Consider the following 20,696-nt stretch of genomic DNA (forward strand, 5'->3'; position numbering starts at 1 on the left):
GCGTTAAAAATGTAAAATATCGCTTATGGCCGTAAACCCGGCGCCCGGTTAGACTTAACCCGTTCCCCGTCGTCATTTTTACAATGCAATCGTCCGTTTATTGGCGATAATAAGTTTTTTATACGGCAATTAACAACGCCAGCCGGTAAATCGTGATTAATAAAAGCCAAATCAAATATTCATCGGGACCTGATGACAGGGGCGGAGGCTCTCTTCTGAGGCCCCCGGGAGCGCCCGATGATGTGAAAGCAGTAAACTCGTTAACGACCGCGATTTCGGATCGGTCGCGAGCAGGGAGGAATTTACTGTTTTTGTCCTAGGACCTAGGGGATGACGCCCCCATTAGTTTATTGTTTATTCGACGGACAAACGTCCGCCGGTGAAGTTTTCTCCCTTATTGCCGATATAAATGGCGTTAATGCCGTTTTACGACCGCGACTTTAATGAAATATTCACAAGATTGCTAATCGATAGCTGGAGGATTTAATCCGCGCGTTTGTGTTAGTATTGTGTAGACATAAATTTTAAATAATGTTACGGTATTTAATTTTAATAAAATCAGTTACCTTCTGATTATGTTTTAATGTAATTAATAGCAATTTAATAAAAAGTTTATTTTAAAAATATCATATTCATCAATTGATTCAATTTCGCATATAAAATTAAATCATAAAACAACTTCCATTTAAGATTTTTTTTTTTCGAAAAATAAGACACCACCGTGGAAAGCCTTTTAACAGATTAAGTCACAAAGTACACGCTATGAATCAGTACGGATTAAAATATCCGTCACCTTGAGAAAAAAATAATCGTGCCTTCGAGTTTATCCTCAAAACGCCCGTTGGTAATCTGTCGTAATCGGCCGACGGTAATTTGCCGTCTTTCAGTAATTGGTCGTCCCACCTAACAACAAAATCTTCCATGGAGGGGGCTTTGTAGCAATAAGCGAAAAACAAATATGGTGTACAAGAGAACCAAATGCAATGAAGCGAAAACAACTGTTCCCTATGCAAAAACGATAAATCCTGCTGAAAAATATTGTCAAGATTATGTTCAACTTTAATTACATGTAAGATACCGCAATTTTAAATTACATGTATTTATGGGTAATGCTATAGTAAATTTATTTAAATCGACCCCCTTACTTACCCCGTTATAGGAATACTACGTTATAGGGGACTAGGCACAGATACAAAATTTGAGGTTAGGTTCCTTCAACTGTATTTTGTGAATTAATTGAAATCAGCACAGAAGAGTAAATTTAAAGTCAATGTCTTATTGAGCCCTTAACAGATCAATACTACAGGGAGACGCTATTCGCTAAGCTTTTGTCTTTGGCCGGTCGTTCACATTGAAGACTCAATCTATTTGTTTGGCCTATAGCTGAGCTTTTGACTTTAGTCAGTCAGGTTTTTTTTAAAGCATAAGCAGAGAGAAGTTCACACTATAGCCACATGAAACTATTCTTAGAGCGCCATTCAAGAAGCAAAATATAAAGAAGATCCACATCAGCACCTTCTACCGAAACACCAGCCTTCAGATCTGCATATGCAGAGTGAGGCGCTTTTCAAAGTCTAAGAGTCTGGATCAACTTTAGAGCATTGCCAGTGTTTCACTAATGGTTTTATTGTTTACTAGTGATTTTATCTCTATTTTTTTTCTTATATGTATGTATATCTAATTGTCAATTAAATAGTGTAAAAAATGGCGTCTTTATTAGCGAACGAAAGGCCCGTTAAATAATTTATAATATAATAAAGATAATTATTTGAAAAAGTATAGGTTTTTATTTTCATTACCCGGTATTTTAAGTAGTTGTAAAATAATTTATTATGGGGCTGTAAAATCAAGTTTAGTTAAATAGAACGGGAAAATAAGAAAATATCAAAATGTTGTAGTATAAAAAAAGAAAATGTTTCTGTACAAAAAAATACACATAAACAACTATTTCTTTGGTTAAATTGAAAATATAAATCAAGTCTAGTTTTATTTATTTATTTTAGTTAATAATATTTACGGAGTGTTGAAATGATAATTTTGGCAGAATAATTCAAAATTATGTTTTTTTATGAGTGTATGTAATATAATTTTGCTACCCAGTTTTTATTGACTGTTAAGTAGCTATTTTATTTAATGATCCATATAATATAGCAACTAAGTATTTTGGTCTAACTTTTAAATTAGAATATAATTATGAAACAGATCTAAAATAGCACGTAATCGTGAAAAAATATATTTAGTTTTAAGACTTCCTGTATGTAAAATAAATTGTAACAATATGAAAAATAAATTTTAATTGTGTGTATTGGAGGTAAATTTATCTAGAGTCAAACTAACTGAAAAGGTCTTGTTTTATTTTTATTATCAGCGAGAATTAACCATACGTATACACCTTTTTTACCATTTTTATTTTTGTAAGGGGAAAATAATGAAAAAATATATTTTTGAAAGCATGTATGTTGCTGGAAAATATTTTTTTGAAATTCTCCGAAAAATATTTGATAAAATAAAAAATACGTTTGTAATAAACGATGTATTTTTTTATTTTGATATTATTATTATATCTATAATAGCAACTCTTAAGTGGTAAATGCTACACAGTAGTAACCCAATAAACTATTTCTAATTATCATATTTGCATTATTTAAATCTCAATATATATAACAGACTTTCTAAAAAATAAATAAAATAATTATTTCATAAGATTTTTGAATAACAAATAACGCAATAAAACCAAAATTAATACGATGCAGTCAGCGTTTCACAACCGGAAAAAGTTTACGAAGTTAAAAGCGTCGTAAAAGCGCCAAAAAGCCGTAAACGTGCACGTAGAGTTTACGCCATGAGATGTAAACCACACACCCACCCACACAACAGTCCAAAATGTGTATATTATGCACACACACAATATTAATATTAAACATACAAATATAAGCTTCGTATTAGCATACCTGGTTCTTTCCTTTGAGCACGAGCACATTCGTGACTCGTCCAAAGGGAATGCCCAACTGTATGATCTCCGCTTCGCTCGTCTCATTGGGAATGTTCCTGATGTGAATCACCCTAGAGGGCTTTCCTACGTTCGGCTCCAGCTTAACCTGCAAACAGACAAATTTAGAAAACGTTATTCGGTGCTTTACTACATCAGTGGGCGTGTTTGCGGTAGCAACGTTTAGAGATTCACCGCCAAAAACAATTACGCCAATTGGCCCGACAGACTGTGGTCAGACGCCGACACAATGATTCATATAATTTAAGAAAAGCTTGAAAATTTGTTTATTATAAATATGTATAATACTTGTTTTTATAACAGTTTGATAGTCATGGTAACACAATTTGAATTAAAAGTAAATTGTTTGTTATGTAAATTAAGCTTGGCTCAATATAAAAATACAATCTAAGCAAAATATATTTAGTGTCACTTTTTTGCAATAACCAGTTATTTAAAAAAATCGCAGTCTTATTGTTGAGTCCGGAGAAAACGGCTCTTGCGTGTTTCGTAATTACATTTACCGTTATTTTAATATTAAATAAACATTTCATAAACGCCACAAAATCGCGATGCAAATGAAGGTCAAAGAGCAAATATAATTTTATTATACCCGCATAAAATGAATCAGAGTCCCATCAGTAAATTTTTCGTGTTACATTGTACAAAATACGTTAAAACTGTTCAGTCAATAATATACATATGAGTAAAGAATCAGTGTTATGTTGCGAGTATATTAGAAATCGCTATAAGGAGTTGTAAAGTTCTACAAGCCGTGACTTTTAGGGATGAAATGGGTTCGACGGCTCCGCGGCTGGACACTTGAAGTTTGAACCAATATCAATGGGTACGAAATATTTAAACTGCTTTGATAGGCTTTTGTGTTGTATATATGCAATAAAAAGAGAGCAAAGTATATCACACTAATTTTGTTCTACATACAGTAATATGCAAAAAAGAGATATTTCACGAAAGCATAATCCTTAGATAGATTTTTTTATCACTCATTCAGATGAATATCTATATTTTTAGCGTCAATTTTTGCGGTGAAAATATTTATAAAAAATATTATAATTTATAATATGATATTCGTCAATTGGCTTATAAACAAGTACATAATTTACTTTATGGTATTTGTCAATTGGGTTATAAACAAGACAGATTTACCAATCTGTCGATTAACAGTTTTAAGACGTTTGAAAAATAATGTCAAAATGGCGGTGATACTGATCTGCTCACTGTGAATTTTACCAGTATACATTTCGAAACATTTTCAAAATTACTAAATCTGAGCTTTTTTTATGTGGCTTAGAAAAGAAGGTATATATAGTCGTATACCTATCAAATACTTCCATTGACTAAAGAAACGCATTAAATCAATATTGAAAAAGAGTAATGCTGTCTGATGAAAGTAAAATACATTTAAATGATGATGAAAAATGTCTTTCAGCAACTGTGCGGAATCAAGAAAGCAAGATTATTTAGGGGTGCTTCTTATATTCCGTAATGGAAGGTATCCACTTCATCGGCATAGCGAAGAAGACGGTGGACTATAAAAGTGTTTTGGATTTTTTTTTATTCCTTTGATGTAAGACCGCGTCGGCTCGAATTTATATTTCTGCACTCTGTCATTATGCCTGCACTACACTCTCTGGAAGTTGGCCAAGGTTGGCCAAGAACGGAGAATATAGTGGGTTATTTCGGTCGAGTTCGGTTCTGCCGCTCTACATATCTCGGAAGTGTTCCGAGGTTACCGAAAACGGGAGGTAAAGTAAAATAGTGGGGGTAATTCTTTCGAGTGCGAGCGGTGAGATACTTCCCCTTTCGCTCTCTTGCGTGTTAAGTGACGACAGTGAGAGTGATAATGATATGGTTTTTCGCAAACTGAGATAAAACGAGTAACTCGGTTCAACTTCAGTATGCGCGTAGGCTTCCTATGGTTAACACGCATGTTGAGCGCTGCATTGTAGTCACGTGCTCAAGTTATAATACCACATGCTTATCGGGGATTTCTATAGACTTACTGACATCTTTGAATATTTTAGGGCACCAAAAGGGATTAATTATATTTTTGATAGTATATTCTTTTACCAGATATCGTTATTATATTTTTTTTTAATATAAAATTTAATAATTTAAGAATAATTAGTGGTACTTGATTTTGTTAAAAAAAATCGTTTCGAATATCCTTATGTTTTTTCCTAGATCGGTTAATATAAATGTCACACCATAACGAATTCTTATTTAGAATCGATGGCGACAAATTTTAGGATAGTTACAGATGTGGTGTTCGTATTCTGAAGTATAATTTTTATGCCTTATGGCATTTTGCAAAAGCCGACAAAGATTTTGCGTGAATTGAATATTTACGACCGAAAAGTTTTCACTGATATTGTATTGGTGAGTACTCACACAAACTTTTATAATTATCAGTAGCGTCATTTTAATATTATGACAATTTAAAAATTGCGATTATTTGGCACATTTTTCGATTGCGCGCAAATATGCCGGCTGTACGTGACAGAAGCCGCCGTCCGGACGGCATATAAAATTTGCGACAGTGTGGTCGCTTACTCGAAGTTGTAGATCTCGGCCGACTTCGGTTGTAACTTCGGTTCAGACAACTTCCAGAGAGTGTAATGCAGGCATTAGGCTTTGCAATACGACAGATGTTAAACTAACAAAGTAAACACAATCAATAACTAAAATATGAATCATTAGTGAGTTAATAATATTATGGTTAAGTATTTATAGCACAAAATTATTAATGTGAGTAAAATATCTTATTAACTCTCATACAACGAATTTGTCGTATTACGGAAGATACAAATGCGCAAATGAAAAATATTTTTTTATCGCGAATTATATGTATCGACCCATTACATAGTTGGGGTCGAGCCCTAAGGGCCATTTGATGAAATACGAGCGCGGTTAATTGATAGAATAACGACTATGGCCCAAATGGGATAATCGGATAAATTACAATAATTGATTGTGCTCGAATTAATTTCGGTTGTCTCTCCTCTCCCTCACTCTCTGTGCGTTGTTCGTTTACAAATAAATTATTTTTAACCACGTCGGATTTTGTAACCCTTGGAATTTTGCTCATCCTGAATTATCATTGTATTTTGCGTATAATTTAATGGGCGATGTAAATTATTTAACACAAACACAGGGAAGATTAAAAATAATCATAATTTGATATTTTAGAATTAAATTGTTATATTTAATATACAATAAATATTTATGAGGTTATATTTTAAAGGTAAAGTTTGAGTTATTACTATTTTTTATAGTTAAACATTGAAATTGTTCATACGTGGTATTTTTTTTTCCCACCTGTATTTACAGACATTTATGGAATTATTAATGCACACAACCGTGTAGTTCTTCCAAACAAAGGGCGAACTCGTAAATGCGGCTCGCACGCAATAAAGGACAAGTTTTTAATTGTCTGCAGAGAAAATGGGCGTTCTGTGTGTGCGTGAAAAGGTTAATTGTGGAATTTCTGCGTGGCTATTAAGTTATTACAATAAAGGTTCTCAGGCGTTGAGTTAAATTTTAACCGTTATTAACCCCGAGCGCAAGGGTGTCGCTAATGCATCCCTTATACGGGATAAATATTTCAATATGATCTTTAAAAATACTAGCAGGTGGCCGTCGAAGCAAACCCTCTCACTATTTCGAGTCGATCAAGTTGAAAAATACGACAATTTCGAGGTAAAATGAACAAACTTTGGAAAAATTTCGCTGGAATATATTATGAGCTTCGAATTAATTTTTATACAAAATTCGTTACGTATAAAATATATTGTATGAATTTAATACGAGTATAGGATGTACAAATATTTAACCAGGTGTGGTAATTATGTCAATTTAACTTTATAGATAAATATCACAAAAGAGTGCTTTTGACAGTCACAAATATGATAAAAATTTAATATATTATATACAAAAGTGTACTTTTATTTTAAAATATTATTAAATGTACGTATATTTTAAATGTTATTTCACCCAAATGGATATAACCTATTCTACTTACACACCCTAATAATCAAACTTCAATTATCGGATTTGTATCGTTCACGATTAGTATTAATTACAGTTCGAGTGCGTCAATTCAAAGTTTCACATATCATATATGCTTATATGATATACGTTTTAACTAATGTTGTATAGAATTTAGAGGCAATCTATATATTAAATACATGTTACAGGCTTATGAATAGAAGCTGATTTTTGTAAAATTATTTTATTGTTTAAAATAAATTTTTACTACATATTACTAGAACTTATGTATAGTAGATTCAAATCAATAGTGTTTTTTTTTCTTGAAGAGTAGCTTTTATAGACTAATGATGACAAGTTGAAGGTTATACATTAAAGATGGGAGTCAATCAATCATTCGCAGTGAAGCATCTGTATCACATTAGGATATTAAAAAAATAGGTGGTATACGATGTTTATCACCAAAGTTATGAGAATAATATTTTTGCGCCCCCTAGAGAGCTGCGTAAGGAAAATGGGGGTCGTGGAGTTGAGAAGGATATCAGCTACACAGTCGGACCTTCCTCGCAAGAGATCATTATTCTGTGCTTGAACAATGTTTGAGATGTTAAAGATATCATTTGACGAGACAGATTTGTTTTATGAAGTTTTTGGTGGCAACTAGCGAATAATATAAATATGTACCATAAACAATCAAGACTGTTATAGACTAATTGTAGATAAAATAGGAATACTAAAAACATTGTAGGAGCCGATTTATTTGGCCACAAGCTAAGCAGTACACTAGCAACACTGACGTGGCGGCGGCGAGAGCAAAACTATTCTTAAGATGAAGACAGGCGGTACCGCATCCGCTGATCTCATTAATAACATTCAATAACTGCTATAATCATTTAATACACTTCTACTGCAGCGGCTCAATCTGTGTGTAATTGCCATCCGTCACCATCCGCCAAAACATTAAAAAATCTATACCATTATTAGAAAGAAAATCGACTGTTAGATCGTATGATAGTTAAATCTGACTCCAATTCAACAACCCTTCTGAAAGTACACTATTTGCCACTATTGAAAATTTCTCTTCAGTTGCAATGAGAGCTTTGATTAATAATAAAATATTAGGGTACACTTGAGAATGTCTCACACTTCGTCTGAGACATTCTCAGACGAAGTGAAGAAAGTAATTAATTATTTATTGACTGTGTCCGTATTTATAGATATGGCTCTTCTGTGAAAATTTTGATATCCTCTCTTTTTCAGTGGAACGACCAATTGCAAAAGGGTGGTGAATTTTTATGTAACAAAATGCCACTGACCGATAAACAAATTACGAACGGCCGTTTTAAGGATTAACCCTTCTATTATCTGAGCGACGGATATTTTGATCAATTTTAAATTACAGCGTGTACTTTGTGATTTTAGCTGTTAAAAGGTTTCTCACATTGATGTCCTGTTTTTACAAAGAAACTTATTTTTTCTTAGATGATTAAAATGCTTTTAAAATCAAAATGGCATTTATATAATAAAATAGCATAAACCTTTTAAAGCCTTTAGAATTATTTTATTATAAAAGGGTTTATTCGATGTTAAATAATTAGCAAAAGATTAAGATCATTTATAAACAACGATGATTTTAAAAAATAAGATAAACTAATTGCAATTTTAAGTACCTGTCCACCATGTTTCTGAGACCCTGCTCTTTTTATCTTTGATGTAGATGTTTCAAATTTAAAATACAATGCATTTAATTCAAATCAGTAGTAATAGTTTTTGTAGGATAAATTATTTTATAATGTACTATGGCGAAATCCAAAGATCCCAAACGCTTAATTAACTTATGCGGACGGTTCTCGTCGGCGAATGGTTTGCCACACCTGCAGATTTGGCCCCATACACATCCATCTCGTCGGCCAATGCTCGTGGGATAGGGTTTTATCTGAAAATCGGTTTAACTCTGAACTATCGCGCGCGCGCACGGGAAGACGCCTCGGGACCAGATTGAAGGATTTACCGCGAGCACAACAAAGCCTTCGCTTTGTTTTTCGTTTTCTACCACCCCAAACCCGACGCCTCCCGCTTATTATAACTACACAACGACCCCATAGTACACCCTTCGAAGTCGCGGGCGACACCTGCCCCTAATAGGCGCACTTCGTCATTTCCACGGCGAACGTTTTATAAACCGCATTATTTTTGAAGGACCAACATAAATATTTGACTCCCTTAATCACTGGAAAGATAGTATACTAAAAGACAATGCTATATACTAGTGGTTTAATAAAACTAAGAAAAACCACTTCTGCACTGACCATAAAAATGATGTAGATTTCTTTAAGATTATTTATTATATTATTAAATTTTATTGAAAGGTTTTCCAATAAGTTATAATAAACTGCACCGGTAAGATAAATTAATCTTAAATTAACTAGCTGTAATGACCTTACAAGTGATTTGGCCTCCACGAGTTGTTTCCACTACTCTACACTCATTAGACCCACTTTATCGTTTAACGAAATCTTGCTTTTCTAATTAGCTTCTAGATTCATAAATGAAAAGCAAGACACTAAAATTGCATAAGCTTATACTAGTGCCCATTCCTCGATATCAGGGCATTGTGAAGGTCAGAAAATTCTCAACATGACTTATATTTTGAAAATATTGAGGCTCCTTATGTGCAAGATTAACAATCGTAAACTATTATAAAAAGAATCGATCTGTTTTATATTACAATGTTCGTGTTACTATCATGATTATCTGTCATAAAAAATATGTATTAGAACCAGTTTTAAACTTATTGTAATACATATTTATAAAATACGTTTGTTTAAAATCTTTACTTAAATAAACTTACAAACATATTCACATGTAATAGGGCTATTTCCGAAATGCTTAGCTAAAGAAAACCTTCCTAGTGCATTTACTTGTTGCATTTCCCGTCCGGCGCGAAGAAACGAAAGCTCAACCTCCCCGACTTCCACCCTTTTTCCGGCGGAATTCCGGTGTTTTCCGGATTAGGTCAGAATTCAAGGCAGCACGCCATCCATTAGCCGCGCAAAATACAGCGATTTTCACCAACTCGGTTTATATTCATCCCTTAAAACCTGGGGATATAAACTCTTTCCAATTGCGATTGTTAGCGCGCGACGTGGGATTTGGCGTGCCCTTTAACACCCGCAAAGCCCTTGGATATGTGTATGTATTACATATTATATTCCTTGGCTGTACGCGTGTGTAAAATATATACCATATATGGTATAACAAACCGTATAGCAAACATTTAGCTAGTCGCTAAGGCGATTAACGATTCTGCCATATCGACGTCGAGCTAACATTGCGGTAACTATTTATATAGATAGTAAATATACAATGTGTATGTACTGATGTACTGCCCTAGTAGACTAATCTTAATCAGCTTGCGTTAATTTTCACCGACTTAATCATAGTATAGGCAAACAATAGAGAGCCTTGCCCATAATAGTAGGATATCAATAAAACGTTATATTCTTAGCAAGTGCATAATTGTATTAAAATATTATTATATATATTTCTATTGGTTCTATCGCATAATGATTCACTTATTATTTATTATTTATAATAAGTTTATATTATAGTAAAAACTTAATGTACCAAGAAGACTGGATGTTGCACTGCAAGCCCCTTAGATATTCCTATTCAGAGTTGGTGATGCAATTGGCATATTATTTAAATAAATCAGAAAGCGAGACTCAAGGGTTGCAAACTTCTGTATAACCCGTCACCTTCGTTAAAAAGTAAGAGCCGAATTCGACTCAATAACACCGCGACTGGACACTTGAAAATTGAGTGAGTCAATATGTTCAATTTTAAAATAACTCATCCTTGTTGCAATAACACATATATGTGCTTAAAAAGTTTTTTTGTCATATATGTGCTTAAAAAGTCAGTGAAAGATAATTTCGCCAGTAGCGTAATATTTACTGCCAAACAAAGGTTTGGAAGACACTACAGTAGCAGAAAAAGAAATCGTGATAATACACGAAGAAAAATACACGAAAAAACGCTATTTTTCATTCGTCGAATTGTTGATGGTTATAAATAAAGGTTTTTTTAATTCAAGTTTTTCGATGTTTTTTATTTCTGAAAATTCTGATTTTAAATTCTTGATTTTTTAATAATAAAAATATATAAATGTGTAATATAATCTACAATACGTGATTTTAATAATACAGTAGATGATTGTAGATATCTTTATATTATTAAAGAACAGAGAATTGAATGATCGTTGAAGGGAATAAACTTCATTAAGATGATAAGTTGTTATAATAAATGCCAATAATCAGAATGATCTAAACCGATTGATTACTAAGCGTTGAGCTATTATGAAATTTCAAGCTACCATACTTATACCTGAATATGAATAACCTCTTTGGGTTATTAAAAAAACAAGATTTAAATTCGTCCATAGGGAAATTTTATGGCGTAATTCGATGAAAAGTCCCCATACATTTTTGCAATCTTCCAATTTGAATGCGAAGCCGTTTCTTCTTTAGATTACCAAAACAAATATAAGATCGATTAGAGTTTTTGAGAAAATAGTAAAAAAAATATTTGCCATTTAAATATTTACGATCACATACATGCATGTTTTCAAACATCTGGCACGGACCCACCCTTTATATGTAGCAATATAAAAAATCTGCAATTGTAAAATATTTAAAAATATTTATACAAAGTTTATCTATATTTCTGGAATAATGAGAATTCTCGATTCGACATTAAATAAATCGGGAGAAGAAACATTTTTTTATGAGTAATTATTGAAACTGTTTTTGACCTAAAGATCTTTGTTATAATCTACACAATATGTACATTATATATAAAGGGTAGTAAAATTAAAGTGGAGAACTTTGCTTAAACATTTATTAAGCTGTTGGAAATATAATATATTCCTTATCGCCTAATAAATATTTAAGCTAAGCTCTTCACTTTAATTTCACTACCCTCTATATAATGTATTGGAATCGACACTATATTATAGTGTCGATTCTGACTGCGCGCTTGTTGGCTAGTAACCATTTTTATCGGTCTAAACCATAATTGTTAGTCAAACTTAGTGGCTAAGCTTTGAATACTATTTTTCATATAACATAATTAATCCTACGGGTATTTTAAGGTCTGAATAGCGTAATCAGACTGGTAACCCAGAAGCTGCAGGTTCGAGCCACGACAGCAGACTCAATTTTTTTTTATAAATATGCGCTATTATAAAAAAACAGCCTCATTATAAATTTAATTAAATATAATAAATTATATAAATGTCACTGATTCTCAGATTTTTGGTCTGGTGGTCAAGGTATTCATTATGTCTAATTGACTTATTCAGTTAGTACAGATTTAGCTCGTTGTAACGCATTAGGTTAACGCCTGTCAGATGAAACTAATATATAACAACTCTTAAAACAAAACTTATTGTAAATCTTTCGTTATAAGATGACAAACCTTATAATGGGGGTAACACAATCTATACCTACATTGATAATAGTAAGATACCAGACTTAAACCAGTCAGTGAAATTTGTTACAATAAATATAAGCTAGATAAGGATAATAATTGTAATGATCTATCAGAATTATATTATATAACTAACGGTAAACTTGTTCTTCCAGATACAATATAAATTTTATATGACTAAGGTCCATATAACATTTACACTCAGGTATTTTAGGTATTAGTCACCGACTTATACTACTGGTCTATTAATCTGGTTATGTATTAAGCACTGTGGTTATTAAAAAAATATTTTTGTAAAAGAGAATATAATTTAATGTGTTAATATTGGGGAGACCTCAAATAGTGTGAGCAATAATTCCCAAAAAAATCACGAGATTCTGCGTTACCGACTAAGAGTAAATAGTAGTAACAAGGAACATCCAGAAAAAGCAAAGTAATATATTTTTTTGCAAATTAGCTTACAAAAAAGTCAAACTGCTTTAGTCAAGGAACGGCTAGGAAAGCTGCACGTTCGACCCTTACTGCAGCATGATAATATAATACCAATTACCATTTGTTTAACAAGTTTTATAAGATCTGTGATGAGAATTACACTCACACCCTCTTCATATGCATAATTTTATATGAAATGATTACCACTTATAAGTAGAAAATGAAATATTTTGCATGCAATTTCAGTCTCTGAATGAAGTGAAAAAAGCAATGAATAGGTAAATAAGCATTCTTGGAAGAGGGTCTAAAAATGCTTGTTTTTCGCAGGGCAAAATGCATACCCCTAACAGAGATTTCGTTTAATAACGTAGTAATAATTTTAAAGAAATAATAAATGCGAATTTCTAGAACATCCTTCGTGAAATAAATTGTATTTTTAAATAAACTCAACATGGAATTTTAATATCATAAAAATAAATTCCATACTTTGTGCGAGTTGCTTTTAATAAATATGTTTTTATAATATAAACATCATGGTGTCAAACCATGCTTTTTAATTACATGATACGTATTTGAAAATAAAATACCCACATTGTCTCGCTGTAAAAACGCGCCTTATTTTTCAGTTAATTCTGCGTTCTTTGTGTAGCACGGCGGTAAAGGAAAATATAACGTTGCATTTTATACGCAACACAATGCGCCGAGAGACAATTTATTATTGCTAGGGTCAGACTCGGTTGCTCGAATTAAGATAGTGAAAAGGTAGGAAGATGAAAAATAAATTCTCTACCTTTCTTACACGCGTACACACATAGAGTATTACGTTTTGATTAAAGCATTTTTAAATTATTTACTCCCTTCGTTGGGCTTCGCGCTGCAGGCTGCTTCTTTATTGTTGCTCCTCTCCATTATTAAATTACACCGAACAAAGGGTTTAATTTTATTTCTTCGTATTGTCATCCTTTGGTGAAGAGAAGGAGACAGGTGGGTAAGCCGGTCCACGCCACTATGTGGATTGTATGGCTCTTCAAACTTCCCGAGTCGAAGCCTTTTATTATACCTTATCACGAAATCGTGTCTGGGGGAAGTCGCCATTGCTCTTTTATATGTAATAATAATATTTAATAATACTATAGTTGAAGCTATGTAGATACAATCGTATATAGCATGCACAAATCTATACAACTAATTCAATAATAATAGGTTTACTATTAATAAAATACATTTAATGAAACAATTCCAGAAACAGTCATGATCTTTTTAAAATTAATATTGCAATTACTTAAAAATTAAACTTAACAATTATATTTATTTTGCCGTTAATAATAAAAATTGTTTGGATTATTGTAAACATTAATATTATAGTATAAATGAGCACTTGACATAAATAGGTCCATATCTAGAGTTCAACTTCACTTTAAAGCATTAGGATTATTTAAATATCATTAAATTTATACAACGGTCGAGTTCAATATAAAATAATACGATGACATAATAAATGGTTTTAGCTATATCCGATAAAGGGACGCGATTGAGCACGATCCGAGGCAAAAGGCGTTTAAAAATCCCATTTGTGGTCCGTTGCATTGTTGGAGCCCTGTATCCCCTTTAGGTCCCGTATCCCCTGTGTCTATTACCTTCCCTTTTTGCTCGCTTTAATGCATTCTGCGCGGACGCTGTAAAAAGGTTTTCATATACTATATAATATATAAAATAGTACATACACGTATGGTATATACGTATGTATAAAAAGAAAATACTCGCTGTCGTCGTCCTAAAGGAAAATTCATTATTTTCCCCGAGCCGCGACGTAATAGGCTCTGATCCTTATTATGGGCTTCTTACACTTGATTACACCAATCTTCGTTTCGATTACTCTCGCTATATACGATTTTTTCATATTATTTTATTTTGCAACGTGTATACGCTGAAGAGACATTAAAGTGAACAGTTCAATTGACTGGTGTAATGTGTGTTACCGTAACAATTTATGTACTGAAATGCATTAAGGCGAAGCTAGTTTTATTATGATGATACAGAAAATTCATTAGAATCAAATTGTTTCATATAGAATTGTTTGCCATTAAAATATTAATTCTATCCAGTTTTATTAGTTTAAAATTACTGTTGCGCGAACACATTGGTGGAAAATTTTCAGTCAATGTTTTCAGTCATATTAAACGCGCACGAGAGCAAACAGTTATTCACAACTATTCCACAGATTGGTCCTGCTCTTGAACCCTGAATCGTATAAAATTCGTGCACTGTTAAGCTTTGATTAAAGTGGAATATCGGGGAATAAAAAGCATATACTGAATACAAATTTTAACCAGAAGAATCGAAGCGTTAACTTTTTAACACATATATACATTATACATTTGTCAATGATATTGTAGCAAAAAGCACTAAGATACACAATAAATATTATTCTATTTAATTAAAACGTATAAAAAATAGTCAAGACAATCAAATGTCATGATTCATATTCAACATTAAAAATGACATTTATTTGCATACATAAATAATTTAATTTATATGCAGGGAGAGTGAGACATTTTTTATGCAACACCATAATAAAAACAATTTGAATACATCAGAGTTTTTTATATTAAAAAATGCATTTTTTTAATAAAGTTCTTTGTATTCTTCCTGTTTTAAATTACAACTTTTGTACCAGTCATAAATGTATAAAATAAAATATGTTCATGTCAAAGTAATATAAAATATAATACGTATCCATTTGCGGCATTAAACGTACAATCCAATAAAAACACACACAAAGCATACTGTCGATATATAAATTGTCTTCCGTTCGCTCAATTGAAACATAACGAAAAATATAATGGTACTAAAGTATCATGAGCTCAAATGACAGGTTGTAGAGCCGATATATGTATCATTACCTTTTGCATTGTCCACGACAATACGTAGTAAGTAGTAGTACAATACTCGTTACATTACTCAAAGTTTGCAAGGAAAGCGAGCATACTTTTTAAAGTACTCGCTCTTTCACTTTAAGCACATAGGATAAAATATATTGACATAATACGTAGACCACTTTGAAGATAACGGAAACAATGTACTTTAAAATTTTTCAGAAGTAGATCAGTGTTGTTTAATATTAACTAGACTTCTATATGATTCAATATGTACATATATTTTATTACATTTTAATTTTTAAAGTTTATTCCATTAGAACACAAATCATTTTCTAGCGTTTCTCAAGAGAAATTCGCTTTGACAAAAACGTTCATTTTATTCGCAGATATTCCCTAACCAATACGAAGGTCTTATTTAATTGGAGTAATACAAGGGGAGTGGATAAAGACGGAGAAGCGTAGAAAAAACAACATTAAAAAAAAAACAGATTTACGATCTAATTTTTCCATGGCATTCACTTTGAAGTATGGACACACAAAGCGAAATAAACCTGTATATATTAGAGTAAATTAAAAGGGGGCAATTTCGATAAGATTTATCATCGTTGTTCGATTTATCTTTCGAATGCGATGCTAATAGGCTGCGCGTTTCTATGGCTTTAACCGATAAGTTAATATCATACATTTATATTATATATAATACATATATCGCTAGTTTGGAAGAGGAGAGTCACAATTGAATGTTAAAATGTGCGTGAAGAAGATCATCACAAGTCAAAACACATCATATGTTTTTTTAAACTCATAAGTTTTAAGTCTAAAAATTATAAGTGCATTGAAAATTGCTATCAATAACGTTTGTTTAATATCATTAATATAAATATTATCGTTATATTCAGTACATAATATTAAATCACATACCTTCGTATAGTTATTTAAGCTGCAGCAACGAAAGCAAAACCATCGCACCCCGAGAGGTCGCACACATTAATAATTCATATGCAGCAAAAAGCATACGGTTTTTTCTCTCATATCATAATACATATATTTTTAACGATGGGGGGGTCAAGCGTTTTTCAGGTGTGCTCTTTGAATATTTAAAGCGCGCAATGCCCCGTGCGAAATTCGCTAGTTTCTTCGGCCAAATTGCACGAGGGCCTCGGCGCAAATTTAAACAAATACACAGTCTTACCACCAGGCGGAGAAAAAAGATGAGAAGATAGGGAAGAAAAAGCCAGAAAAGCGTATTACTTTCAGCACGTGAGTTCGTGGCCTCTTGTTTAGAATAGTTTGGACAAACGGAGCGCAGGATATACAGGGTCCTCGTCGTCGTGGGGTCCTTTTTCACTCTGCCCGCGGGCCATAAATCGGAATGAATAAGTTAGTGGGATGCTTTATTATAGCGGTAAAACATGGCATCCTAGGACGTGGAAAAGAAACGACGTGGAAACACTTTTCCAGGAGCAATTCGGCGGAAAAACGACACTTTTTGATTCTGGGTCTTTGCGTACGATTTTATTACGCCTTCAAGTGCTGTTTTGGTACATTTTATTCATTCCATATGTCTCTGTTTTTGGCTTGGAAGAGGCGATTTTTTACTGTAACTAAAATGATGTAGAACGATTTTTTCCTACGTAAAATATGTATATATGTTTAAAGTGAAATAGTGAAATTATAAATACTACTACATAAACATAATAACTAACATTGTGCATGATTTAATTTTAGAAAATAAATTACCTTGATTTTTCAAGATTTTTTAAATACTAAGTAATTTAAAGAATGATTACCAAGTATGAAATATTTCCATTTATTATATTTTTTAATTAAAAGTTAAACGTAACTTTGAATTTATAAGGTACTAATTAAGATAACCACACTATTACGAGTCACCCAAAATTCAGAACTTTTTATTAATATTTTTCAGACAAGTTATGAAACATCACTCTAATTTAAAAAAATACGATTTGGAATTAATATTACCGATACTTTTATATATATATATATATATATATATATATATATATATAATACAATAGCGTGCAAAAAACATCGTTTTTCGAAATCATAAGGTTGGTTGAATTTAAAAAAAAATATAATACTCATTAACAGGTGTGTCAATATTTATTTTTAGTGGTTAATTCGCAAATTGACCGTCAGTTTCGTAGTGAAAATATTTATTACTATAATGCCTGATTTTGAATAAAATATATATATAAAAAATGTTATCGACAAGATAAATTTTAGTCTGTCAGTTATAACTGATCATCAATACAAAGAATTTAAAAAAAATGTCGAATTGCATGCTATAAATCAGGCTAAGTGTAAAATTAACTACTCGTGATTTGTACTAAAAACGAGGATTTTTACCATTGAGTATTTGCGAAATATTTGATAAGGAAATAAATGTTGACAACCATTATATAATATTAAATGGGTTAGCAAAAGGAGTGTACGCAGTCATTTATTTGCCAAAAAATCTATTATTGACGAAATAAATGTGTCTTATACGCAGGAAATAAACCAATCGACACAAAAACTATTTTGGGTTAAGGAAGAAAGACGCTCTCTGAAGAGATTAAAATACATTTATAAAGGTCAGATAAAGAACACTACGTTCGTCGTCAAGTGACAAGATATACAAAAAATCTGGGTCTGCTTCTTAGATTTAGGAATGGAAGGTATTAATTTCATTGGCGGAACAGCAAGGACCATTGGTTTAAAAACTGTGTTGCATTTTTTTTTTATTTTAGGCTCAAAATAAATTTTTGCATCCTGTCATTGGGTAAAAATAATATTTTGTAGCGGTTTTTTTTTATCGATTCGACCAATGCAGTAAATATAGGTTAAAAAATTAAATTAATTAATGTTTTATAACACAAAAAAAAATAGTGTCATTTTTTAAACCAATAGAATATCTTTGAGCCATAACTAGAAGTATGCATAACTCAACATGCAAACAAAAACTTACAGAAGTACTCGATAAAGTTTGCCACTACAAATAAGACGACGAATTATTGAATTACTTATTTAATACATGCTATTCCATAGTAGTGATAATAAACGATTTTAAAATATTTTACCACCACATTTTAGAATTTGATAATGAATTTTTATATAAGTGTAATACTTTTTTAAAATAAAATATAAATTAATAATTCTGCTTAGCTATCACCCTATCAGTTTATTACCGTCATTTAGTAAAATCAGTTACATAATAACATATGCTTATCTGGTTTGGATGGATAGAATAAATACTATTTTTTTTTCTAAATTGCAAGTATGAAAATAATATCCTAAGCCCCTTTTTACTAATAAAAAAAAATGAACCTTTAAATGGCAACAATTAAAGAACACTGATATTTTCATAATTTTTTGGCTATAGACAATATAATCATTTCGAGGGTGATGCGTTTTTTTAATACCACTGTTGTACCCATATTTTATTAATTATTAAAAATATAATATATATCGTTGCGTTTAACGTTAATCTACGTATACACGACGAAAATCTAATAATCTTGTCAATTTGTAATTGAAATTAGTATTCAAAGCTTTTGATTGATAAATCGTCAGAACAAGCCGGAAGGGAGGATCATCGTCAAGATTCTCAGTAGCTGCGGCTGATTGAGAAATTAGCATTGAGATCGACGTCTTGTGAGCGCAGATTTGTTTTACAAATTATAACCCACATCTCAATATATAAACATAATATGTTTTTAAGTAATTAAATAGTTTGTTTTAATAATAACCAGATGGCGATATAAAAAATAATTTACCTTTTTGGTCGCCGAGTCCTGGTTGTTGTTATCAGGATGGTGCGGTGCTGCGGGCGCCATCACAGTCACGCCGCTTTGTGACAGGAGCTCGTCGGAGCCTCTCTGTAAATTAAAAGAAAACACGTGTTAAAACATATCCAATAGTGTACTATAAATTGAATAGAATAGAAATGTCGTCTAAATTAATCTGGACACCCCTAATGTGGCCGTCGCTCAGTATCAGAGACCTCAATTTCATCCCGCTCGCTACGAGACGTCCAAACGGTTTAACAATATCGCCGCGATGAATCGCAGCCACGAGAATAATAAATAGTGGTTTAAGCAACACCTGGTGCGGACACATCCATCTTGCCAGGGGTCTAATGTGGCGCCGAGACGCCCCACCGAGGCGCCGTTAATGCGAGGCGTCGTTATCGGACGCCGAGATTATAATATGCATTCCCGTGTGCTACGTAGAGACGGTATTATAATGCTAAAGGAGAAAGAAAAACAACACCCCCAACAACAACACGTAGGTATACCTCCTTGGTAGGTTTTAAAGGATAGCGGAGACGCCACGTGAGCGCTACGTGGGTCGAATTAAAAATGACAAGCGCGTGATGCGGGTCAGATGAATAAGAAAAATATTTTTATAAATTTAGATTCATATCTCAGGCATTCGATAAAATATGGCATGAGGGATTATTATATAAAATAAAAACGAACCTTCCTTAAAGCTTATTCATAATATTAAAGGCATTAATCACCAATCGACATTTTTTAGTTAAGCATTATATATATTGTATGCTGCAGATCTCTCAAAGACAAAACATACCATAGCGGCTAAATTTATTTTTTGTTCTAAAATTAAATTGTTGATAAATTTAGCAGATGAAACTAATTAAATTTTTATAAAAATGTATCTAAGAAACATTTAAATTTAGTCTAAAGATATAAATTTAAAGGTCCACAGAAGATTAAATTTTGTCATAAGTAACGAACGAACAAGATTAACGACCGTGAATCATTAAAAACAATAAATTTAAATGTCGTTATTTTTGTGTACAACCGTCCCCCGAGTATGCCGTGTGTATTATTTGAAAATACTATTTTTATTATTTTATTGAACGGAAAATGTTC

General features: G+C 32.1%; 1 protein-coding gene across 3 annotated transcripts in view; it reads right to left on the minus strand.

The window, feature by feature from the left end:
• The window catches only part of heph (polypyrimidine tract-binding protein 1 heph), a 413,796-nt gene that overhangs the window by 55,045 nt on the left and 338,055 nt on the right, over positions 1-20,696 (minus strand). For all 3 annotated transcript variants that reach the window (XM_088202338.1, XM_088202339.1, XM_088202337.1), the window contains 2 exons: positions 19,578-19,679; positions 2,952-3,098 (listed from right to left, as the gene is read on the minus strand). In XM_088202338.1, the coding sequence (XP_088058464.1) occupies positions 2,952-3,098; positions 19,578-19,679 (249 nt within the window). The remainder of the gene's footprint in view (positions 1-2,951; positions 3,099-19,577; positions 19,680-20,696) is intronic.

Source organism: Plectrocnemia conspersa, unplaced genomic scaffold (assembly GCF_051122295.1).
Source record: "Plectrocnemia conspersa isolate PC_06_02 unplaced genomic scaffold, ASM5112229v1 ptg000013l, whole genome shotgun sequence".
In the NCBI taxonomy this organism is placed as follows: Eukaryota; Metazoa; Arthropoda; class Insecta; order Trichoptera; family Polycentropodidae; genus Plectrocnemia; species Plectrocnemia conspersa.